Source organism: Hippoglossus hippoglossus, chromosome 5 (assembly GCF_009819705.1).
Source record: "Hippoglossus hippoglossus isolate fHipHip1 chromosome 5, fHipHip1.pri, whole genome shotgun sequence".
Classification (NCBI taxonomy): Eukaryota; Metazoa; Chordata; class Actinopteri; order Pleuronectiformes; family Pleuronectidae; genus Hippoglossus; species Hippoglossus hippoglossus.
In genome coordinates, this window is record NC_047155.1 from 11,247,280 (window position 1) to 11,272,896 (window position 25,617).

Below are 25,617 nucleotides of genomic sequence, written 5' to 3' on the forward strand. Positions count from 1 at the left end.
CAAGGTTGGTGATAAAATGACACCACTAAGTATTTAAACCACACACTGATCAATCAGGGGACTAATGATCTTTGAATTTCTGTTGTCGTTGTAAATACAATAACACCGTAACACATGCTTTGGAGTGTAAAACACCACAATCTCATACAAATACGCACACATATAAGCCACCACTTACAGCACATATTTAAATATATGTTTACAGGTATGACATACTCTTGCCTGAATAAAAAGGATTCAGCAAATAGTCGCTTTCCAACATTTATTATAATTCTTCACTTCACCTGTTGTCGTAATCAGACTGTTTCTGTCAAGATGGACGACACATCTCCAGTTCCTCCCACGATCCAGAAATGAAGCCGAAATATTTCACATACAAATGCTACCATCTTGCCGCAAGGACGTAATTTGGAGCATGATTCTGTTGAGTAGTTAACGTGGTGCCCAGGTCGCAAGGTCCCACCCATACACGGCTCGACCAATCGTGAGACAGTCGCAGCTGTCAATCACGACGTTTCACCCTGGAAAAATGAGCACTCACATCAGTGTGATAAGAACCACCTGAAATTATAGAAAACATCATAAATAACATACAATTAAGTTGATATGTATTTTGACTTTTTTTGTTTGGTCCATGTTCCATCTACTAACATGGAGGAGGCGGGGTTTATGACGTATACAGCAATGTGCCACCAGGGGGGGATCTAGATCGTCGCATCCTCTGGTTCACATTCACCAGCAGCAGCCTGTAAGGTCGTCTTAAAACACAGTCTGATCACGCTCAGTGGGCCCTTACATGAAAATGTCAAATCAGAATGGACTTCCCTTCTGCTGTGAGGTTATTTGACAAGTGGACACTGGACCATGCATCACTAATGTTAAATAATCTGAATAATCCATTTAATTAGCGTGGGACAACACAGACAGGTTTACGCAGTGATGTTAAATCTGTTCTGCTCCGGAATACGTTTGGTCTCACATTGTTCCTGTTCTTTATTATCGTTGCCTTTTTTTCTGCCTCATCAAATCACAAATGACAAGGTGGGTTTTTTTCCCAATGGGAGGAAGCCAAGGTGTTCCCTGGTTATATATCAGAAAAATGTAATAGATAAACACCACGTTGAAATATGTGGAATGATAATTGTAAAATTTTATACAAGACAGGGAGCTTCTCTTATTCATTATGAATGGCAGTGATTGGTGTCTACTGTTAATTAATCCATTCATTGGTCAAATAACTCTGTGTGTGAAATGATGAGTTTTCATGACTTGAAACTTAAAGCTTAATATTGGGACATATACCTTTGTTTATGCTGCTTCTGTAAACCTACAAACCACATTTTTCATTTTAAATTATTATGATTTAATATTCAGATATATACAGACACAAATCACACAATAAATAACATGAGAACATGCGTCTCTCTGAAAATCTTATTGCATTTAAACTGATTATGATTAATCAGAAAATTCCTCATTATACTTCTGTGTTTTCTTTCTGCTCTGAAACACTGTGATATTCTGATCGGTGACGGACTGCATGGCTCGGGTGTAACGTGACAAACAAGGCAGAACATTTCGTTTGGCCTCATATGAATTAATCAGTGGAAATGGGCAGACATGTTGAGCAAACAGTCATTTAAGACTCTGCTGAGACACTGATGGAAGCTGTGATTCAATTAGATCCTGAGCTCTTAAAGATGCAACAAGTCTTTTCTCAGGACAACAGAAACAGCTGGTTTCAACAGAAACCCGGAAAACTGACAGACACACACATCCACCGAGGACCAGCTAAATCATTCAGCGATGGTATATTGATATCAACATGAATATATATGTATATTGTGAATTTTGGTTATATTTAATCTTATAACAAAATATTATATGTTAAATAGTTTTGGAGAGGCTGAACACATCTTGATATCCACACGTGTAAAACACAGCCTCATTAGTGGAAACATTTAAACTTCTTTTTCTCAATTCACATTTAACTTTATTGTACATTAGAACATTTTACATGTCAACCATGCTACAAAAACAACAGGCTGTTGCTCCGTGTTGCATCAGAAACTGGCTCACACGTGTTAAATCCAGCAACATCAAAATCTCTAAAACATTAGTCATGTGAATTGGGGCTCAACACTTGGCCGGCTGGCATAATACTTATCCAGCATATTTTATTTACAAGTAATGGAAATTGTATTGGCATGTATTTCTGAATTAGACTTTTATCCTCTCAATATAATCTTCAAAACATGTCGCATGTTGAAACCACTTTGAAACCAGCACTCGGTGTCTGTTCTCCCTCAGTGACCGAGCAGCGTCTCATTCAGCTTTAATGTCAGTTACTTTACTGAAAGTGAAAATAGATCTTTCTGCTTTGAGAAGGAAGCTTATTTTCTGACTGAAGTTTAATCTCGTTGGGCAATATATACAAAACGAACATATGCTACAAATCTAGCACAAGCAAGGTATAAAATGCAATTATAGCAGCAACAACAATTACAGCATCATGTTTTACTGTCTGCATGGTAATAGAGTGGTTAGTGGTTAGTTCACCTCACAGCGAGAAGGGTCCTGGTTTGAATCACGGTTTGGCTGAGGTCTTTGAATTGAGACTCTAAATTGACCAGAGGTGTAAATGTGAATGGTTGCTGTGCGTTGGCCCCGTGATACGCTGGCGATCTGGTTCTTGGTCAATGTCAGCTTGGATTGGCTTAAACGCCCCCTGCGACCCCGGGTATAGGTGGTATAGTTTATAAATGTTTTTATAAATCAGGCTTATATTTAAGATAAGACACTTAAGATTCAAGATTCAAGATTCAAGATTCAAGATTCAAGATTCAAGATTCAAGATTCAAGGTTTAAGATTTAAGATATTATTAAAAGATTTTAAAAAGAAATTGTACTTGAGTGTGACATCTAAGTCTTTGCAGGAGCTGTAGGAGCTGTTCTTAATATTACTACTGAGTAATACTAATTAATACTTAGCTATACTGCTAAACTTCTTCATCCAGGCCTTTTCTGATCAAATAAACTCTGTGCTTGCATCTTGTTTTTTTTAACTAAACAACAGCAAAAGCATTCCTCATTTTGTTCTTTTCAATGTTTATCTTTTATAAAAGGTCAGTTAACCTTTTACTTGTGTTATATTTGCGTTTTTTTTATTAGCATCTGCCTATTACAGACTTTGAATTTGCCTGCAGTAAATGATGAAATGCCACACTGTGAGCTTTCTTTATTTCTGTTTGTCATCTGGTGGGTGTTGTTGGTTTAGGGGTCGGGGCAGCGGGGAGTTAAGAGACGCCGCAGGCCTCACGCTGAGCTCCCCGGTGCTGCCCCCTCTCATCTACGAGAAGACTCTCTCCTCCCCTGCTAAGTTTGCAAAGTCCAATTTTCAGCTAATACGGAGGTCGCAGCAGCAGGCGCACAGGGCGTAGTAGGACATAATGGCTATGGGATTGTAAATATTGGTTTTAGGGAGACACAATTGGAGGGCAAGCGGAGAGAAATTTCCATAGAGTATTCGCTAGCACCATTGGAGGCCCCGGTGCAGCAGAATAGATTTTCCATTCTAGTGTGTCACATTAGATTTTCGGAGGTGCTCAGTGGCAGGTACATGTCATTAGTAACACTTTAGCACAGTAATGAACCTTTTTATTTATCCGGTGCTTCTCTCATGAATGAATAAGGAGCCGCTCCCCGACTGTGCCCAGCCGTGAGGAGCAGACAGGGGAGGAAGAGGGAGAGAGGGAGAGAGGGAGAGAAAGAGGGAGAGAGAGGTAGGTAGGGGTTGGGGGGGGGGGGCTGGAGCAATATGAAGGCAAAAGGGGAACGTGGAGCCCTGGGGACTGCTGAGGAGGGTTAAATGATCATTATAGTGACACTCGCATGCACACACATATGTGTCAGTGAGCAAAAGAGCAAACACACACACACACATGCACGCAACACACACACTCAGGCACATGCACTCCCCCACCACCTCCGCTCCCTGGGGTCCTGATCTGACACTCTATTTACACACACATTTACACAGTCTACTCCCTCCTTTATAAAGCTGACAGGTACTTAAGCGGTACATTACTCCGAGGAGCTCAAGCCTCACGGCGGTGTAACCAAACTGTCCATTCACCGCTGGCCTTGTCTCAGTGTTCATTCAATAATGGTCCCTGAGAAATGCACCAGTAATGAGGCGTTGTAGCCGAGCAGGCGGGCCGGTGAGTCCGGCGCTGAGCATCAGGACACTTTGTAGAAGGTGCAGGCTCATTGGTGGAGGAGGGAAATGTGATGGAGTCTGTTAGAGACACCAGGAGCTTCAGATGTGTTTCAGTCTGATGGGAGATCAGCTCTCCAGACCTGCCGATAGTAGAGTGACACGTGTCTACTTCTGTCAGTGTCTCTATTTCTTGTGCTGCATCAGATATCAATCAACAGTGCTGTGGAGTTGATACACATTTCTAACATAAACAGAGGTGGGATGTAGCTGTTACCGTGGTGAAGAACCTTGTTCATGCATCTGTACTTTACTTTAGCAGATTTTTGTGAAAATGTCAAAAAAAACGTCTGATCTTGCAATGTTAAAGAAAGTGATAAGAAAATTCCTGGGTCAGCCCCCTGTAATGAGGTAATGAATTCAGAAGAGGTAGTAATATATAATAAAGATGAAAATGGACCATTGCATTAGGGAATATAGGCTACACTCAGCAAGTACTTTTACTTTTAATACTTTAATTAAAAGCAACTTACTCAAGTAAAAAAGTTAATGTGGTACTTTGTGGTCTATTTATTTGTACTTGTACTTACATACAATGTTTGAGTACTTCCTCCACCACTGAACATCAATCAACAAACCAATCAGCGCGTATCTGTTTTAGGTCAGTGAACCAATAATATACAGGTGGCCGACCTCCATCTTACAGCGCCTCCTCCTCAGCTCCTCTCACATCTCAGCCCGGTGCAGTGAAGCGGTTAGAGTGGCAATAGCTGGTGTGGTCAGGGCCCCATGTCACCCCTCGCATCCTCAGTGTTCATTTCCCTTTCATCTTGAGTGTGAAATCGCTGCCGGTGCAGCACTGACCTCAGCATTAAGAGGTCAACTATTGAAATCTGATGTGCGCCTCTCTGGCTGAGGGACTTCAACAGATGCAGGGAAAGAGAGGGGAAGGTAAGAACAGGGAAAGAACCATCTTATAACAAGATGTGTGTTACTGGGCTGTGTCTCAAAAAAATCACTTTCTAATAAAAAAGTTAAAGAATATGTGAGAGGAGTGAGAAACACAATTTTGCAGCAACAGTCACATTTTTGACACGTGATCTGATTTCACCTGGGAAAAAAAATCCATCTTAAAGGAAATAGAAAATAAACACGACAGATGATGTTGAAATTAATACTTCTGAGGGGAGGTGGACATGTTCTCATCAGAAACATTCCTGTGACTTCACCTGACTGCTCTGAACTGCAGAGAGCCTGTGATCATGAATTTGAATATTATCATTACAATTTGTGTCCATTTGTTCCAGGTCATGTTCAATATTTGGACTCAGCGTTTGTATTTGGCCTTGTTTTCATTTTAAATCACTCCCACTCATGTAAATAGATGCTTAGCTTCTCCATTTCTGTGCTGGAAACATTATGTTCATGTTTTTCCTCCCAGTCGAGGGCAGTCGTATCTCCGAGTCGAGAAACTCGGGAAAACTTCAAACTTTGCGGCTCTTGGCAGCTTACTGCAAAATACATGCCAGAACGTCCTACCTCCGTGTGTTTCAAACATAAGGTTCTGCATTTAAAGTCAATTCGACACCTCATCTCAGTATGAATCCCCTCCGAAAGCGTATGTGATATGAAGAGTCAGAGAAGTTTGAGGTCTTGTCTCATATTTCCCATCGGCTACACTTTCATCCCTCTCTCTGTAGTAGACCACCCCTAGCAACCCTGCCCAAATAAGGTGTTCTGCCTTCAGTGCTCTCCTCTCTGAAGAATCTGAGGAGTTCAGAATCTGCCGAAACTTTGGATCTCAAACACAAACATCTTTTATTCAAAGGGTGTCTGTAATCACAAATAAATAGCATTTCTGGCGATGAGTACAAGGCACAAGAGAGAGAGAGGGGCGCCTATCTCAGGAGCAGATAACTAGTAGATATGATTCCTTAGATAAGGAGCAGTAATTTGGCTTTTAGAGATAGCTCTGGGGGCCGCTGTGCTGAGCTGCGCTGATTTACTGTGTGTATGGGAGGCTGTTTTTTTCCACATTTTTATCTCTCCTGTTGAAGAGCTTTTCATCTCTGATGATTTTCCCTCTTTTTTATGTATTTCCCCCAGAAGGTGAGATCACAAACCCACAGAAGGCAGAGTGGCATGTTTTAAAGCGATGGACAAAATACAAATATTTGAAAATGTATTTCATGGTAATTATGTCAGGTTTCATGGCCTTGGCACAGTACTGAGGCACAGCCTGGATGCCTTAATTTGTATAGAAATTGTAATCATTTGTTCATTTCAAGGTGAAAATTGCATTTTTTAATTTAAATTGTATCCTGCGTGATAGGCTATTATCTAGAAAAATTGTCTCTGTGTATGGCGGTCTATGCCCTGCCGTCACGCCTGTTTAGAGCCCACTTCTCCTGAGAAAGGGCTTATATATGAATCTCCTGACTGAATGCACCCAGCTTGTTCTTCACTTAGGGCCGCCACTGCACTCATTTCCATTTTTGTTATTAATATTAATTAGTTTGAGAGCACAGCTCAGATTTTAAATGTAAATCAAGCTTGGCTTCACAGAGATTTTTATCTCACTCAGATTTCTTAGATTTATAACTTTACTTGGACTTTTTTTCCCCGTCTCCTTTCGTTTTTTTTTAAACTGCTTTGAGGGAGGTGTGTGCATTAGTGTGAGTCTTCGTGCAAGGACGTGTATTTGCAATACCAAACAAAAAAGTCTGACTCTTCTCATAAACTAAATGTAAACGAATCTAACGCAATATAGGTAAAAGATTTTTACAATTGTGAGTTTCTGCTAAATCAGACGACTTTAAGCTACGACAATACCTTATTTGAGCCTCTACTTATTACTTATACATGACAGATTGTCTAATACATGAGGGGGGTAACCGTGAAATTCAAAATACCTCAAATGTTCTGAAAATATGATTTTCTCCCTATGCAAAACACACCGTTGGGAAGAAGATATATGCACAGCAAGCTGTGCGTCTGTGTCAGTGGGATCCTTGAGGTGACGAGCACAAAGCTGAGGCTCAGGTACACGGCGTATGCTGGCATAATTACAGGATTTGGGGGATTATTATACTGTAAGTGCTTTCATGGCGACAGCTGGGAGCTTTTTACTCCCTGTGACACATAATCTCGAAGAATAAAACCAAGACCCCCAGAGCATCTCTTAATCATTTCTTAGCATACCTGCACACGGCTCTGAACTCACTTTCTGAAGACAGATTTGTAAAATTAGAATATGATTATCATATCACGTATAAATCATTCTAAAGTCATGTTTTCAAACACAATTTCTTTAAATTTTTTGGCCTATTTCTCTCCTAGGCCCTCGGTGGCTGTTTGTGTTCTACCCTCTTCTTCTTCTTCCTCTTCTTCCTCCTCGTCTTCACGGGTTTCCTGCTCTTCAGCAGCCAGTTATTTATCACAGCATGGTCAGGTTGAAGAGCCCGGTCCTAAATTAGATCTGAATCACAGCTCCTATTCCATGGCTCAGATTGAAAGTGAGTATGACCAGGCTGAGGTTGGGACTTCTTTATCACTGCCTCCTGAGCGATAGGGCCTCCTGGTCTCTACAGCGAGGCTCAGGAGTTTCATTTCCATCCCTGTGATCTAAACAAACCCATTACCGCCAGCCATTTATGCACAGGGGCAGTACGCAAGCCCCGGGCCTGAGGACACAGCCCACAGCTAAGCTACCATGGCACAGAGCCACCTTCAATGGCCGCGTGTCCATATAGAGAGAGGAGAGGAAGAACGGAGCGCTCGGGCCTCTGCACTTTATCTAAACCACTCCAGAGAGGCGAGTGGAATCGGCTCTTGTGGGCTCTGTTTATCCCCTGCTCCTGTAGTCAATCAATTAGGGGATCAAAGGGGGAGATGAGCGAAGTGTCATAAAGCTCTCCCACACAACACCGCCTGAGCTGCCACCTTGTCCAGTCTGAGTGACAGCAAACCAGAGGGAGACAAAACTGCCGGGCTGGCACCTCAGGAGACGAGCTGGAGCAAAGGGGACAACCATGGCACATGCCAGGGTCTAATCTGGACAACCAGAACACAAACTTTCAGAGGAATATATCAGGGATGACACATGGCAGGCAAAAAGCCACCTCACAATGTATATTATTAAAAAAGTGTTGAGGGGATCCACTGAAACCCGTCAGTCTCCTCGGAGTGACAGAAAGTATGCTTTGGAATCAATTTAATAATTTGCCATACTCCTGCCTCATTGAAATAGTTCTGCAGAGCCCACTCTGCAAAACACAAATTGTTTTAAATGTGTGTTTTTGAATCAGAGATCTTCTATTTGAGCCTTGATTATTTAACATAGTGATAAAACTGCAGTTTAGTTGTTTTGAATCAATACATCCTGGGTGAATACTAAATATTTTGCATCTGTTCATGCTTGTCCTCAAATGACTCTCTATTCAATATCAATGATGTTTTTACCTCACAATAAAATATTCTGATAGAAGTTTATCCTGATCAGTACTTACTTTATTAAGCTTAAAATGTATGTCCTTATACAATTTGATGTAAACAATCTCAAACATTGTGATTAATGATGCCTTTCATTTGTTTCATTTAATTGTAAATAAATAATTAGTGGTTGTTTTGTTGTATATAAAATGTAAATACCTTATCTCATGGTATAATTTGGCATGATTACGTGTTGACATTGTGTGTCTTCATTGATCAGGCACGTCCAGCACGTTTGAAATGTGTTTAAAATCAGTCAGCTCTGAGTGAACATGCCTCCGACGTGTCCGACATACCTCCAACAGTGCTAAGGGTGAAAACCTGAATGAGCTCCAGTGTAAATAAAGCACAACCGATGCCTACATACCCCACCGGTTAGTTCCCCTGCATGCACGCCATACCACAGAGACGTGCAGACAACATTCCCCCGGCCAGCAGCAGCAGAGGGGGAGAGGAGAGCGCTGCTGGTCAGTGAGCATGAATGAGTGACTTCCTACAGCTGCAAACAGAAACACACAGACACACTCACACTCTGTGTCTGTGAGTCTGGGACGTCTGAGCTCTCATCACTCCTTAATCACATCACCACCACTGGAACAGACACCACTGGCTCCACTGATGTACTTGAACACATGGAGGACGCGCAAACATGAGGACACGCATGTTCATTTAGTTAACTATATGCATATATATGTTACTTTTATTATTATTTACTTATTAAATGTGAGCAAATACTATGACTAGAAGAGAGTTCGTACCTCCACGAGGGCCCAACAGTCTCCTAACGAAACCACTTTTCAATTCTCAATATGTGCACATTTTTTGGGGGATCTACACCGAATTGCTCAAACTCAAAAAATATCAGTCCCCTAAACATGTCTGATTTTTTTTTTTTAGAATCATGAAATTATTCTCTGAGAAATCAATGAAAATATGGAATTGTTAAATTAAAGAGGATCCAACCCCTGATCCGGATCCGCTCCAAAATTTAATCGGTTATTTCCTGACCCACTCCTTCCACCAAGTTTTGTGGAAATTTGTCATAGTGTAGTAGTTGTAGTGTTTTAGTTTTTAGTGTGATCCTGCACTGAACTAACAGAAGGACCAAGAAAACAAAAACATCACCTCCATGGTGGAGGTAAAAATACTGATTGTAATTGTCTCTCAGCCCAGGTAGAACTCTGTCAGCCCAGAACTCATCTATCTTCAATTCACATTGACGTTAAACTAAAACGAACAAATTGATTTGAGAAGCTGGAACCATAAAATTTGCCTAATTGATGATTTTAATGGTTCTTCAATCATCAGAATAGTTGTAAATGATTGTCCTGTGGGCTCATACGCACATTTATAGTAGTAGATACTGAAAATGTAAATTTTTAAAAACACACAGTATAAAGAAAGGAGACAAATGGCAGAAATTTTGGATCTTTAATTGATAACAGTTACGCCAGTGTTACAGTAAACACACCAACAGGCTGAAGGTAGTAAATACCAATACAAGTTTCCCACTACTCTAATACTTCATACAGCAGAATAAATTATACCATGATAATATATACACATGCGGAACAGAAAGAAGGACTAAAGCAAAGCACAGATGTCAGAAAGGAACTAAAAAGGTTAAGGGTCACATAGACGGGAGGGGGATAAGGAGTTGTATGCTTTTAAATATCCAAATGTTTATTGACGCAATTGTTAGAAATGGGTTTGATACACTAAAGACAATTCTAAAATTCTTCCTTTTTAAAATATACACGAGTGAGGCGTCTAAGCGGAGCAGCCGGAAACTGCTGCGGTTCAGTGCGGAGTCGACTTGGACTTTTCCTCCGTGAAGTCTCATTGGTCCACAAATCAAACAGGACTCAGGTTCAGTTTCCCCTCAGAGCCGAGGGGCCGACTCCGCAGGCTTCCTCATCACTGGTCCCCCCTTACACCGACAGGCTCAGGAGTTCAGGTGTGTTAGGTCCAGGGTCCAGTCGCGTCCGGTCTGCATTAATAATCAGTCTGTGGTCATGAACACCCTCAAAACGCTCTGATGTGCGAAGACGTTCGTCCGGACACTTATTCAAATATACAGCGGTCCTGTGGTCCAGGGAGTATCTCTGTGTTTCAGTCCGATCCCCTTTTATACAATTTTTATTATTTTTGTTCATGGAATTTATATTTTACTAAATTTATACAAATTCATTCTCACCTGGGCCCAAAAAACCAACCAACAAACAAAAACTTTTGGTCAAAACAGCTAAAAACCAATTAAATACAAGTAAAAGAAACTCAAAATGAAAAGTCAACTCAAACATTTATACTTCCACAGATCCCTTGCTCGCCTACCACTCCACATAGTGTTGTTTTAGTATAAAACATACTCTTTATAAACAAACAATACACAATCTGCTCCAGCTACTGTACAGGTTTCAGTTTTTAAAAGGTGACCAAGGACCTAATTCTGTCTCGAGATGAAGTTTACAAACATCATCAATATCGCACTGATGCCGATGAAAGGAAATAATAATCACACACATCTCAAGGGAACAGCAGGTCCTGGATCGTGTCAACTCAACTATGAGTGCTACACAAACGTCTCATATTCACTATTCTTTAAGGGTTTTTTTTCTTCTTTTTGTACATTTCAGAGAGGACGTCAAAGTGGAGGATTAGAGGTGAGGTGGGGGGGGCTACGGTCCAAACCATAGAGCGAGGGAGGGGGGGCCAATCAGTGCTGTTACCTGTGCCCTTTCACAACTGACTGGATTATATGATTTTCCAGAGTGCATGTGAATGGCTCAGCTTGCGTGCTTTTTAATCTCATAACAGAGAGCGCTGGAATGCTCATAGTATGTGTTTGTAAATGGAGCCTGAGGAATGTTTGGAAAAAGGAATGATTATTTAGTCTGAGAGTGGAAAAACGACTGAAGGTGCATTTACAGAATGTGCTAAATACTCTATAAAGAAAAAAAACAGAAATCCTGGCTGGTGATGGGAAGGGTCACTGTGAATTAGTGTCGACGCTATATTTGTGTGATTTAATCTGCTTTACACTGTTTAAGTCACACAGACTCCCTGGCAGAGGGGGATTTGGGAGGAGCAGAGGGGGGAATCGAGTTAGCCCTCCTTGGCAAGGTCCATATTTCTAAACAAAATACATTAATTTCCCCAATCCTGTTTTTGCAAACAATGCTCGCCTCCCCACGGACCATGGCTAAGGATGGGATGGAGGTTAGAAGGGGAAAGCTATTGGCCGACCAAACGCCGCTTGAATTCCCTGCAGAATCCATCCAGCCAGACTTCCCACAGAGTGGCCAAGTTCTTTAGGAATGTCAAGACGAATATGAAAGTGGGAAGGTCAAATCGCTCACGAGCGTTAGAGCTCAGGGAGCAGGCAGAGGAGCAGCAGCTTGGAAAACAATCATCCTCTCTGGTATGACTGTGCCGACACGCAAACATGCACACGCAACAGACACGCAACTCCCAAATGGTCTCAGTCATCCAACTGTGTTTTTACACACCGACATCTAACAGAGAAAAGAGATACGAGTGGAATCAAAGAACAACGTAAATCACATTAACCATAATCATATAACAGCAACAATAATCTTAACAATATCAAAAAGGAACGAGAATAAGAGTCACTGAAATGATATTGGCTTTGTTAACTACTATGAACAGCTAGGTCAGAGTACATGTTTTTGATGGCTCGTAATGTGTGTTGGACTGCAGCCATGACAAAGAGGAAACCGGCCCAAGGCAGCCGACCATTCTTGGGTCGTCTGGGGTCCTGTCTGGCCCCGTGAAACAAAACAGGGTTCGGGGAAGGGGTGTGAGAACAAGGAGCAGGCAGGGGTGCCCACAGATTTGAGGAGAGCAGGTGCAGAGCTGCCTGGTGGTTGAGGATGGTGTGAAAAGTTTACTTCCATCTCTCCCAGATGATCCTTCTCACACCCCCAAGCGTAACTTTTCGCTGATAACACTGCATGGCTGCGTGTCTGTGCGCTGATGTCATGGCCCGGGCTGCACATCGAGCAGCAGAAGAGGTGAGCTGGAGTTGGGAGTCCAGACTTGATGGATCATGGAGGAGGGTGGCAGAGGGTGGAGGAGAGAGGTCCGGGGTTGCGTCCCGAGGGCCTCAGTAGGCCTGTCCCGTCTCCACCTGCAGGAGTCCCAGCACGGCAGAGTGGTCTCCGAGTTTCATCCTCCTCTGGGTGGACAAGCTCACGTTCTTGGCTAGGTAGTCGACAGCAGCTACACAGGAAAAACAAAAAGACAAGAAAACACACACGTCAGACAGGTGGTAGATTCCTGAGACATACGTCCTATTCTCTCCAATTTAATTCCTGTGAACAAGGCTGAAATAAGTTGTGGCAGAGACTGGTGAGTCAAATGAAAAAACAATTCCCAGAGAGAGAGTGAAAGATAAAAAAAGCTCCTCCCCGGTCCCTTGTCTGAGGTTGGCACGCCGCTGGCACCGAGCATGTGCATCCTGGTAAAGTCTCCATGCTGTCACTCACACGGCTCCCTGTGTGTGTTCTATGTGCCAGTCTTCATTACACTTGGCATCTCTGATTTCATGCCCTCCACACTCCACATGGCCGATCATTTTCCTCCGCCGACAGCAGCTCTCTCCTCTCTCCTCCATTCATTACCCATCTACTGTGCTCAATCACCATCTTAATTAACCTCACATCAGCTCACATCCGCACTGCCATCAGTTTCGTGCTGCTGACAAAAACACTGGTGCGCACACACACACACAGAAACGTGACGGATTGGCGAGCGCTCACGTGCATCCGCAACACAGGCCAGGGAGATTTATAAAAGAAAAAAAAGGAAAAACCAGCAGATGCACAATGCAAACAGATCTGTACTCGAACCTTCACATAAATACAAACAAATGTTGGCCTGCTGACGCTGGCTGACTTGCTGGGGAAGTGTGCTTCATTTTACCTCTTATGAATGGCTGTGACAGCATCAGTCAATTATGCTAATCTAATAAAGCAAACTCTTTCCTGCCCTGAGGGTACGTGTGTGTGTATGTGTGTGTGTGTGTGTGATGGAGACGAGAGAGAAGGAAAGAGAGAGGTGGACAAGAGGACACTGTGGCCCCTGAGGGTGTGCCGTTCTTTGAAGTGGCCCTCTCCTCTTTCCCATCCAAGTGGAGTGGGGTGTGACTAAGGCAGCTCTCTGGGAGGATGGAGGTGGTGGGATGAGAGAGGGGGGGTCTTTATCAAGAGCACGTGTCTGCCTCAACCAACCAGGGTGCAAAGGTCAGGAGGTTCTCTTGCCTGGGCATCACTTCAGATGCTTTTTCAAATTTAGTCAAAAGGAGGCTGCAGAAACAAATGACCTGCTCTAGTTCTTCTCACCCAGACAGACAAGTCTCTCAGTGTGAAATGTTCATGCAGGGGTTTACTTACTCTGGCCATACTGGCTGTATTGGTAGCCTGCAGTGACGGGGTCCACGCTGTAGCTGGTGGCACTGTAGGTGGGGGGGCAGTATGACTGGGAGGAGGCCAGGCTGTCCACACTCTTGATGGTGTCGGAGCGCTGGCTGCAGCTAGCCGAGATGGGGATGGAGCCGTCCAGGCTGCCGTGCAGGGGGGAAATGGAAAAGTCGTGCTGGGACTGGGAGGGTACGGCGCTGGGGTTGCTCAGGATACTCATCACCTGGGGGGTAAGGGGGGAACAGAGGATGTTATACATTTGGAAAATTGAGGATCAAAGCATTGACAGAGTTGAGGGAAAGTACTTTTTTTCCTGGAAATATAGTGCCATCCTAGCACTTCACGGTAAAGATGCCGATAGAAATACACCATTTCAAGTTTGAAATAGGGAAAGGGAAAAACTTCCCAATCTCTTTTTCTTTTCTTTTTTTGAGAGAGAGCAGGGGAAAGGATACATGGAGGGTGATGAGGTTAAAAAAAGGAGAAAGGGAACAAGAGAGACTGTTTCCATTAGTTGGCGGTGCCAGTAAGTGTTCTGCTGTGGGACAGAAGGGTCCCAGGGTGATAATAGACCCACCATCCGTGCCAGACAGCCCCTGTCCTGGAGCCTGAGGCCTGAGCCCGAGCCTACAGCACAACAAGCACCAAGGGAGTCCCTAATCCCTCGCCCCTAGCCTACCCATCTCATGAATAGTAATGGAGTTGGAACTGGTAAATGATCCCCTCAGATCCCCACACAAAGTAGGCTGCACAAACATTACTGAGGGGCCCGCTGATACTGCAGGTTGGGGCTCGCTGCAATATTACAGTGTGTATATTATTCATAGTGCATAAAAGCTTCCAATTCAATATTCTAGATTACTGTAATAGCATGTGACATTCGTCAGAAGAAGGTCTCAAAATATGTTAAAATGGAAGAGATTACCTCTGGTGCTACTCCAGTCTGAAGAGGCCCAGAACAGTGTGAAGAATTTTGTTTTCTTATGCTGCGAGTTTCTTTAAGTGAAAAAGAGAAAGTGGCGAGCGAGTGTGTGTGTGTGTGTGTGTGTGTGTGTGTGTGTGTGTGTGTGTGTGTGTGTGTGTGTGTGTGTGTGTGTGTGTGTGTGTGTGTGTGTGAGAGAGGGGGTGGTAAGAAGGGAATTGTCCCACACATGCTTCCCTCCTATTGCAGGGAAGCCTTCCTTTCAACATCAGGTTCATGTTGAGTTTCGCTATGCTGCACTGGCCTTTGGCCCTTTGGCTGCTAAACCAATTAGCCCATCATGGAGGTGGTTACACAGGGGTGATACACATGCAGACATATGTTTGCACGCATGCACACACACACTTACAACACAACCATATAGGCAACGCAAGCCAAACAGTCCACAAAGGACGCACGAAGCCAGGAATATCCCACAGAGGGAAAATTAACCATATTCTGCAAATTAATCATATCTTTAGAAAAAGGCCTCCCAGGAAATCTGCAGCACTCGGAGCACATCAGAAACATAACGGCTGGTTAGTCATTTCCACATGTTAATTCTATCAGTATGGAAAACCCCCATCGTCCCCTCCACATCTGCAGACAGAGCATGTGACATGTATCCATAAGAGGGAGATTCATGGCCCTCTTCATGCCGGACACATGTGATGCTCCCTCCCATATGGAGCCGAGCTGCACACTTGGAGGAAGATGAGGAGCAGTATATGTGATGGCTGAGAGCGAAGGTGGGGGGGGGCGCTCTTTATGTGTCCTGAGAGCGACAGCTGGAGGGCATGAGTCCATTTTAGTCATTGGTTTAATTGAAGCTTGATTACATCGCTTCCTAGTGAAATAGAAGAGCCAACAAACGGCTCGATTATTATAATTCATGCTCATGAAAGTTCTTCAAAAGAAAATGACTCCTTATCATCGACAATGTTGCAATTTTGCTATTTTAGCCAATTAGGATCGGCCTCTTTAGAGTCTGTCAAGTTTGTCATTTGCGAAGATGTAGTTACCCTTCACACGTCCTCCCCAAAAAGAAGAGGACCATCCTGATTATAAGTTTTACTGGAGGAGAAAAAGGTACAAGCTCCTCTCGAGTAATGGGGTTTTCATTAGTCTGTATTTTTTGCTCATCCAGCAAAATAAAAATCTTTCAGGTGCCGGGTCGGATTCAGAGTTAGAGTCACTTCAGCCTTTAAACACGACTCAAAACTGTGTGAAGAGTTTTCTATCCAAATCTCTTATGTTATCCATGGAAAGGGAAGATATGTTTTCACCCCTGTCTGTTTATTGGTCGGTTTGTTTGTATGTAAACAAGATTATGCAAAAACTACTGGACGGATTAGCATGAAACTCGTTAACTTTCTTTTACATTGTGGAATAGGGCGTTTTTCCTTATTTTCATTGATACCTCAAATAATAATTCACGGATCTTGATGGAAAAAAAATCTGACATGTTTAGGTGACTGCTATTTATGAGTGTGTAAACTCTAGTGCAGATCCAAATTAAATTCCCGATCTGGTGAACTTAAATGTGGTTCCATGAACTCTACCGAGTTCCATTCTATAGTTGCTACTTTGGTGTCCCCATAAAGATCTTTAAGTTCACATCCAAGTGTTAAATGATACTTAGTCACATAAGGTCATAAAAAAAACATTAGCAGCTGCATACCGTCACATATTTCTGTCACTACATGTAAAACAAAACTTTATAGATAAAGTAGATCTGGCATAAAGTGTAATGTGGCGTTGATTCAAAATCCCCCTCAAACTCCTACTCAGCATATTTACTCTCACAGAGGGATAAAAAGCTTTTTGTTAGGTTTTTGTTAAGTTTATACAAAGCAAGGTGAGATGATCGGTTATTGTTGACGTTGTTTCACTGAATCTGTGGCACTCAGCTTGTGGCTCAAAATTGTAATGACATCATCTCTGTATGAAACCAGGTAATTTAACCAGGACTTGTGGAGTTTAAAATTCAAAAAGGAAGAAAAAAACCTTTATTCACAATATTTCTCCTAACATACTCTTGCGACTTCTTCCTTTCCTTGTCTCTCATGACTTCCCTCCCTCCCCCTCCTCTCTCCCCCTGTCTCTCTCTCTCTCTCTCTCTCTCTCTCTCTCTCTCTCTCTCTCTCTCTCTCTCTCTCTCACTCTCTCTCTCTCTCTCTCCCTATCCTTGCATACAGCGTCCTCAGCAGCCCAGAGTTCGTTTGTTGTTCGACGTTGTGTGAGTGCTGGTTTGGGAGATAATGTGAGCCAGGACCTAGTTTAAAGGACAATGCTCCAGGGCGTTCCCTGCCTCTCTCTCTCTCTCTCTCACACACACACACACCCTCCCCTCACCCTCTCCTCCTCTATTCCTCCACTGCCTCTCTACAGATAGATTACTTTATAAATAATAATAAAAAAGTAATTAATTCTCACAACTTCTGAGCCTCCAGCCTGTGGCGAAGTGAATGGGGAAGTGTAAATTGATACAATGTGCATCCTTTCAGATAAATAAATAGTACATTTGAGACACAAAAAGGGGCTCTTTCATACCTCCCTAATTTCTTCAACAGTCAAATTACATTTTTTTTTTGTCTGTGCTAATGTTTGACGAGTTGTTGGATTTCCTTCCAGAATAAAACAATGTGACGGAGACAGAAACACTGCGAGTGAGACAAGAAAAAAACACAAACAAAAAGAAAGGGAGAGAAGTTAGTGAAGAAAGAAAATGCAGACGTGCCAGAATATTAAGTTTGTGTCGTCACTGGAACAATTAATTATTGTATTCTGCGTGTCTATGTCTATGTCTCAAAATTCATATTGCAACTGTTTGTCAAGAATGTGGCGATAACAACTGGGCGCACAGACCTTTGTGTTGGACAAAAACAACACAAATACACAAATGTAAGGGGAGTAAATGGAACGGCGAAAATATGAGAGCCTATAGAAAGAGGGCGAGGGGGGCAGAGGAGAGAAGAGAAAGTGATATAGAGTGAGTGAGAGGAAAAGTGGAGGCTTTGGGAAGTACAAAGACTCCTGTAGGACTGCACTGGCCTGAGGGCTAGCCTGCCTGGAGAGCTGATAGGAGCCCCTTCTGTTCCATTCCCGGCGCCAGCGCCAACACACCCCACTCCACAAATACTCTTAATCTGCGCAAGACTGGATTAGTTCCTCTGTCACCGATAGCTCCCCGTTCTGCCCAAATCAAAATGCCCCCGAGATGTACCTTTAAGTTAGGCAGAGGTCACCGGGGCAGACGGGGAAAAATGAGCACTCCAAATGTCTGTAAGTTATCTGAGCGCTGCAGAATAGCATCTTGCACCTTAGCAGATCTGCCCGGCTGATACTCGCCCCAGCAGAGTGATTAAAGATCCACAGTGATGACACTGAATTTCAGATCAATATTTGAAGGCCAGTCCTGAGGGTGTGATTACAGGAAAAGAATAGTGTTTAAATCTGTGACCCCAAGAGTCACACACACCCAGTGAGAACAGCCAAAATACTAAGACCCGTAAAATATGCGACTGTGGAGCAAATGTAGATATTTTCTTTGAGAATTTGTTAGCAATTTTTTTTTTATTGCCTCAAATCCCCTTTTCAGAAAACCAGAACCAAATATCTAATAACCAGAAACAAAACAAAAAATGAAGGAATAAGAAATGAAAATATCAGGGACCCCACCAGCCACCCACCCACCCACACACACACAAACGCACACACACACGCTCAAGTCGGTCGACTCCTGCTCCCACTACGTCCCACCCTTCCCCCATCCCTCACATGAGAGGGCCGGCCCAGCGGGCAGTAAGGCCCCTCATCTGAGCAGACAAAATGACTATTTAAAAATAACAGTGATTGCATAAATTGAATTAAAGCGTTTTGGTCACGGTGGAGGTGGCGCGAGGGGTGGCGTGGGGCCACAGCAGACAGCCGGGATGGTGGCAGGCAGCAGATGACGGCTCTGGCCTGCATGCCACTGCGTTAATTGGCCGCAGCACATTAATAAAAACTGAAAAGTGTCTTCCGCCATGCGCCCTTTAGGATGAAGAGACAGAGGCGGAATGAAGGGTAGAATGGGAGGAAGGGCGACGGGCGAGCGGCAGGCGTTGGGAGGGGGGGGGCTGGTGCTGGAGGGGGAGAAATTGGCCTTTGAAGAATATGGTGTGTGTGGGGGGGGCTGGGGCGGGGCGCTAATTGTGTTCAATTAAGTGGCTGATTGGCACTGACAGAATCTGGGCATTGACAAGTCAGGCACAGATGAGGACGATTAGCGGGCACTGGAACAAGCTGTCACTCCTCACAACGTGTTAGCCGCCATGCGCCTGCGTCTCCTCTGCCTCGGCTCCACGAAGCTCTCTATTCACACAAAGCGGAAGTGCAATAGAAGTCATGTCTATTTTAGGTTCATCTACACATCTTCTGTGTCTCTTTGCAAATTTCCATTAAGCCGAATCCTTTTGAGCCCACTTTTAGCTCATGCTGGCGTTAAGTGTTGAAGAAAGCACAGCTGCTGGAGCTGGAGGAAGGGCCCCCCCCCCCTCGCTCCTAAACATCCCACAGTATGAGCTATAAACTTGGCCCTGCACTAACCAGAGGTTAATATGCCGTCTATTGGACTGCAATTGGAGAACGTGTGGGGAGCAATCCTCTATTCTCTGCTAGTGATATGCTTGAGTAACTATGGGATGGATTCAGCCACTGGGAACAAGAGAGGCCCCTTCAAAGTGCACACTCTCGCAGACACACACACACACACGCACACACGCACACATGCACAGCCTTCGACTCTTCGCACCTTGCACTGACGCCTTTCCTAAATTAAACGGCAGATTTTCTGATTCCAGGAGAGTGGTTTCAGCGCGGCAGGGCCTGTGTGTGTGTGTGTGTGTGTGTGTGTGTGTGTGTGTGTGTGTGTGTGTGTGTGTGTGTGTGTGTGTGTGTGTGTAACTGAGGGAGCAGCCCCAGAAGGAAAAGCGAGGCGGATCGAGGGAGTGAAGGAGAGAAAGCGGCAGGAGGAGGAGGAGGAGGAGGAGGGGGTTGTTTGCTAAAAACAGCAGGGGCCAGGTCTAGTGAAAAATGTCAGGTCAAATTGTTCTTGACAGTGTTAATATCTGCACCTCATAGCCATAATTACATGTAAATACATAGTGAAATAGCTCTCAGCTGGAGACTGAGAGGGGCGAGCTTCTGCATGAGACAACCAGCTGAGGACCCAACCACCTCCCATAGTCTCATCTCATTGTAAGGAGGAAGAAAAGAGACAGGTGAAATGAAGCATGCTGTTTGTGGATACTCATATTTCTAGCCCCTTTTTTAAACGAAGGCAAAGAAAACTACAAGTTTTGGATAAACTTTGCTTGCGGGTCATGAGCGAGAGAGGGTATAGGCGGAGAAGATCAGTGCAGGACATGCAGGATGAGACAGAACGGGAAAGGAGGGACAGAAATGAGAAAATGTGGGTGAGAGATGAAGTCAGAGAGAGTATTAATCACGGCTATGCACCTGTCAGAGTGGCATCTGGAACTAACGGGAACCACATGCAGCTCGACAACATCCCAAACCTCCGGCTATAGCTGGGCAGGTTCACAGCGAGCCAGCGCTCTGTCTTCCCCCAGCCGTCCCATAACCCTGTGCACCCTGACCCCTCACCCTGCAGAGATAGGTCACCCAGCGTATGCACCCCAGACACTTCACCTGCCCTGCAGCCTCCTACTACAAGTAGGAGATATTATTATTATTAATATTATTCTTATTATTATTTCTATCCGGTGCAAGTCACCTTCAAAATGTGTGTATGTATGAGGCTCTGTGTGTAATAGGTATTTCAGATATGATCGATGTCTGTGCCTACACTTTAATAAAGGCAGTGGCACTATCCACCTTATAGGCATTTCGACTGCGTGGGACACAGCATGTGAATCAGTCTCAGTCATTTTCCTCCTTAAATCCCCATCTTCTAGGATTTACTGAAATTCATATTGGCTGCCTCTGCAAGATAAATGTAAATCACATTCCCTTATATTTACTATTTATCAGGATGCAGCAGCTCACTTTCAGCAGGAAATATCTCTCACCCGCACACAAACACCCTTGCATTTAAATAGCATTTTTATTGTCCGCCATAGCCTTTCATCTGAGCGTATGGGAGAAGAGCCGCCTCTCCAGGGGAGAGAGTTGGAGCAAGGGAGGAAGGTGGGGAGAGAGAGAGAGAGAGAGAGGGAAAGAGAGAGAGAGAGCAAAGCACTATTGGCAAGGCATCATGGGATGACAAAAAGCCAAACGGAGGGAAGGAAGGTTGATAGGTGAAAAATAGACGATGAATACACAAAGCTCCGACCAAAGATATTTTGGAAGAGTGAGGAAAATGGCTTCACTCGGGGCTGCTGAGACCTGAAAGATGCAACGAGCAACAAATGGCACAGGTATAAAAAAACGAGTAGGAAACTGCCGAACTGTCTCTGCATGTAAAGCAGCATCTGCAACCGCGGTGTACTCCACAAGTGGCGCTCTTTGGTTCTGTACACGCTTTGAGTTTATGCTGAAAAAAGTGCTGGTTTGTTAGTTTTATCTCGCGTCATAAAAGCGGCAGATGCGACTCAGTGGAAAACAAACCAAAACGCATTATCACATACAGTAGAGGTGAAGGCCAACGCAGCAGCGGTGGTGCGTGCAGACGTGGATTTCTTGTGTCACAGATGCAGAATCTTTCCTCAGAGTTCAAAAGTGTTGCAAAACAACAGCAAACACTAATAATCTGTTCAGAAACAGTATAGCCAGTGGATATGATTTACAGTCCCTGGATTTTCTTGGCAGCTGCCGACAGCAGGACTCTTTTTTCTCAAAGCCTCTTACATCTTTTTTTATACTTGCCAAATTGAAACAGTATTTGTTTTAATGGGAGTTCTAATTAACCAGTATGTATTCCCCCTCTTGCTCTGCGAGTGGCTGAGCTGTGAATGCAGGCTATGTGCTCATCCCCTTTGATTTGTTGTCAGTGGAGCCTGCCAGCTGACACAGTGCCCGGTGAGAGGCTTAATGCCCAAGTTTTAATAATGTGGGGGACTACATGAATCTCCCCCTCTCATTGGTATTCAGGTGCAGAATGTCTTGTTAGAAGTCAGGGAGGGAGGCGGAATGAAGCCAGAGCTCCAGATTGTTCCGTACATTTTCCCCTCTCCATTTTTTTTTTTTTTTGGCAACGGCAGAGCTTGCTTCTTAAAAATAATTCATCCCGCTTTTAAAAGAAGCGTCTGCACTAGCTAATGGAAGAGCAGCAGCACAGTTTGGAGTCTCCCCTGGCTTATCTCTCTCAGACAGTTGTGGGGAGTCGCTGGTGAGCATGGTGTCAGCGTGCGTGGTACGGTGCAGCGCCGCGCGGGCAGGCAGGCCTGGGGACACAGATCAAAGGGAGGCAGGGTTGAGAGCCGCTCTGCCTCTGATCCCGTGTACGTGTGTGAGTGTGTGTGTGTGCGTGTGTGCGTGTGCGTTTGTGTGTGTGTGTGTGTGAATGTGTGCAGGCCCGGCCCACTCACACAGCCCAAAGGCCCTCCTCAGATACACACACGCACATCCTTGTCATTCCAAAACACACAACACTTTCATAAAAACTGCAAAACAGAAAAAAAAGTTCCTCACAAAACTTTTGCAAACTTCCCCTCATCAAAACAGCAATAAAATCTCTACCCACCACACCAACCTACGGAGGTCACCGACTTCCAACTGGGGGAACACAGCACATCGCCGCATGCGTTCACCAGTGCATTTCCCACTTTTACAATGTAAGAAAAATGCTTTTTTTCCCCTATTTTCCCAGCCATTATTTCCAGCCATTTCTCTGAGGAATGAAACCCAAGCTCTGCCACCGAGCTCCTCTTGCATGGCTTTAGCCCTCCAGTGCACTTCAATTATTTTCTTTCCTCTCCCAGCAGGTGTCCCTGTCATGCAGTAAAGAGGAATGCAGGCCAAATGTCTCCCTGCAAATGAAATGCCAATGAACACGGCTTCTAGGAATCACTGGAGAAGTATCTAACAGGCTCTTTTTGTCCGGTTTTGTGGAAAATATACAATATTCTTTAGACATAAATGTCTAAATAAGTGTGACCTCTTCAGTTAAAGCTCTGCTGTCTGTCCAAAGCAAATATTGCTTATTTCTTTTCTAGTCTGGACTATGCAAAGTTCAGATTTGAAGCATCATAGTAGCTTCGAAGGAGGTCGACACAGAGACTCATTTCAAATGAAATATTAGAGATGAGAAGGACCATAATAAAAAGGCAGAAATAAGCTTAAATCTCCAGGTGCACATGGCTGAAAAATACCTGGATGCTTGTCCTCCATGCCCTTGCCTTTCCTCCTTTCCAACACCTGCTGTGTCGCTAAATGAAACAAGACCAACAACAAAACGCACTTCTGGTTTCATACCTTTTGCCCAGCCATGCACAGCTTCACTCTCACCACCTCTAATACGCTGCCTCCCTCAACCAGCCAAACATGTTGTATATCCCACAATGACAGTAACCAGTTTGGAGAGTGGATAGCTTCTCCGCCGCCTGTAATGGGAAAATGTGTGCTGTCGGGATAGGTTATGGGATTGGGATGGACGCGAGCTCCTGTCGGGGCCGCTGAACGCTGCAGGATTCCATTACAGACTTGGCACCTCGCCACCGCGGGCCCATTTACCGGGGAATCAGAGAATTTTTGTCAATCTCTGTACAGCGAGGCCATCAATGCCAGACACTTGAAGAAAATAGCTCCACACATACAAATGCACAAGCATATCTCCAGCAAGCAGATGCTGTCTGCAACTTACAATATCAAAATTCTCATTTCCATCTCGATAGAGAGTGTGTTTGTGTTCGACCCTTTTTCCCATTACAGGGCAGCGAAGGCAGGCGAGTGAAAAACATGCTGTAAATCATGAAAAATACACGCCAAGTAGTCAGATGTGTGATCGACAGTTTTCCTAAGCTGAAACTGAGCGAAATTAAAGAGAAAGACAACGCAAGTTCTGACTCGGACACGGGAAACTGAATGTTGTGTTGAGTGAGTTTTGTGTGTTTGTGGAGAGCTCCATGTTTGTGAAGTGACGAGGAGAGAGAAAGAGGGGGCGGGGGGGGGGGGGATGTGGGGTGTGCCCGGCCCAGCGGGACGCTGCACCGTGGAGTGAACTCTGATTCTGCTGTCAGTGGGAACATTCATCTCCATGCTGAGAGACTGATAGGAATGCCACACAGCATTCTGCATGCATTCAATACATTTCAATTCTGCGCAGTGCAAACGTGGTGTGACACATCAAAACATCCACACCACACTCATATACCAGCCCTCTGAAAAGATGAACAAAATCCACAATTTCAGCTGCATAATAAATATATGAGTTTAAAAAACAAATACAAATAAATTGCATTTCAGGTGGGTTTTTATAGACTTCCGTCAAACCCACTTGATAGGGTAATTGAATACTGGAAATCCAAGCTGTACAGTTGCCCAAAGGCTCCTGTTCTAATCCTCGCTATGACAGGAAATGTTCAATATCCCAACACATTCTTGAATGCCTGTGCAGAGAGGGAGAGAAAGCGACAGTGCGCCCCATGCCAGTATTAGAGAGAGCCATTAATGAAAAAAAAAATGACTCCATGTTCCTGGTGTTTTTGTGCAGGTTTGCAGTGAGAGCATTAGCAGTTAAAGCCCCTGTGCCACGATTAACAATCAAACACGCTGTGAGCCTCCATGTTATCCTCCGTCGCTCCGGCAGGAGAGAAAATCTCTTTTTTGTCACAAAATCCTTAATTCTTTTTTTCTCAGAAGAAAGAGGGTAATACCAAGAATGTTTCCAATCTGCTTTGAGAAATATTTGGAGAAGAAAAAAAAAAAACTCCCAATAAAACACGTGTGAACGACGGGGTAATTGTGGACAAATGCGGCATTGAAATTCATTTTCAACTCTTTACACACCATTTCAATCTTATTTTCTGCCTGTTAACCACATCTTGTTGGTGAGGGTGGGCCAGACTGGCCAGTATTGATGGGTAATTGTGTGTAATTCGCTCTGTACACATGATGTGCGTCGACACAAATCACTTTTTTTATTCCGCGCTACTTAAAGCTCCACCCTTAGCACAGGAGCTGAATTTAAACGCTCATTAATGGACGCATTAACAAAGGGGTTAGCATGCAAAATCCAGCAGAAGGATGCAAAGGAGCCTGCCGCTAAGGGAACAGAGATGATGGCTTTCCATGACAGGGGAGGGGAAATAGTTTAGGGCCTTGTGCAGATTCAAATTAGGACTTAACCTAAGAAGACGAGGAAGTGCGCGGCAAGTGAACAGCAGGTCTACAAAAACCTCATGTGGAGATCACGACACCTCCATCACTCTGTGCATTGAGCTGCCTGCGGAACTCATGCAGCTTCACAAGAAGGAAATCACACATACAGCGCCGCAGTCTTCCCGCTGCAGACAATTATATGCAGAAGATTATGGGGTCTACATTTATAAGCTTTAGCTAATTAT

General features: G+C 44.1%; 1 protein-coding gene across 6 annotated transcripts in view; it reads right to left on the bottom strand.

Moving 5' to 3' along the window:
• Positions 1 to 10,119: 10,119 nt before the first annotated feature.
• Positions 10,120 to 25,617, bottom strand: part of pax7a (paired box 7a) — a 47,200-nt gene continuing 31,702 nt past the window's right edge. For 5 of the 6 annotated variants that reach the window (XM_034585689.1, XM_034585686.1, XM_034585688.1 and 2 more), the window contains 2 exons: positions 14,122 to 14,371; positions 10,120 to 12,949 (listed from right to left, as the gene is read on the bottom strand). In XM_034585689.1, coding sequence (XP_034441580.1) covers positions 12,834 to 12,949; positions 14,122 to 14,371 — 366 coding nt within the window. In that variant the 3' untranslated portion in view covers positions 10,120 to 12,833. Of the gene's footprint in view, positions 12,950 to 14,113; positions 14,372 to 25,617 lie in introns of those variants that run through there. The other variant, XM_034585687.1, reaches the window with a different exon arrangement.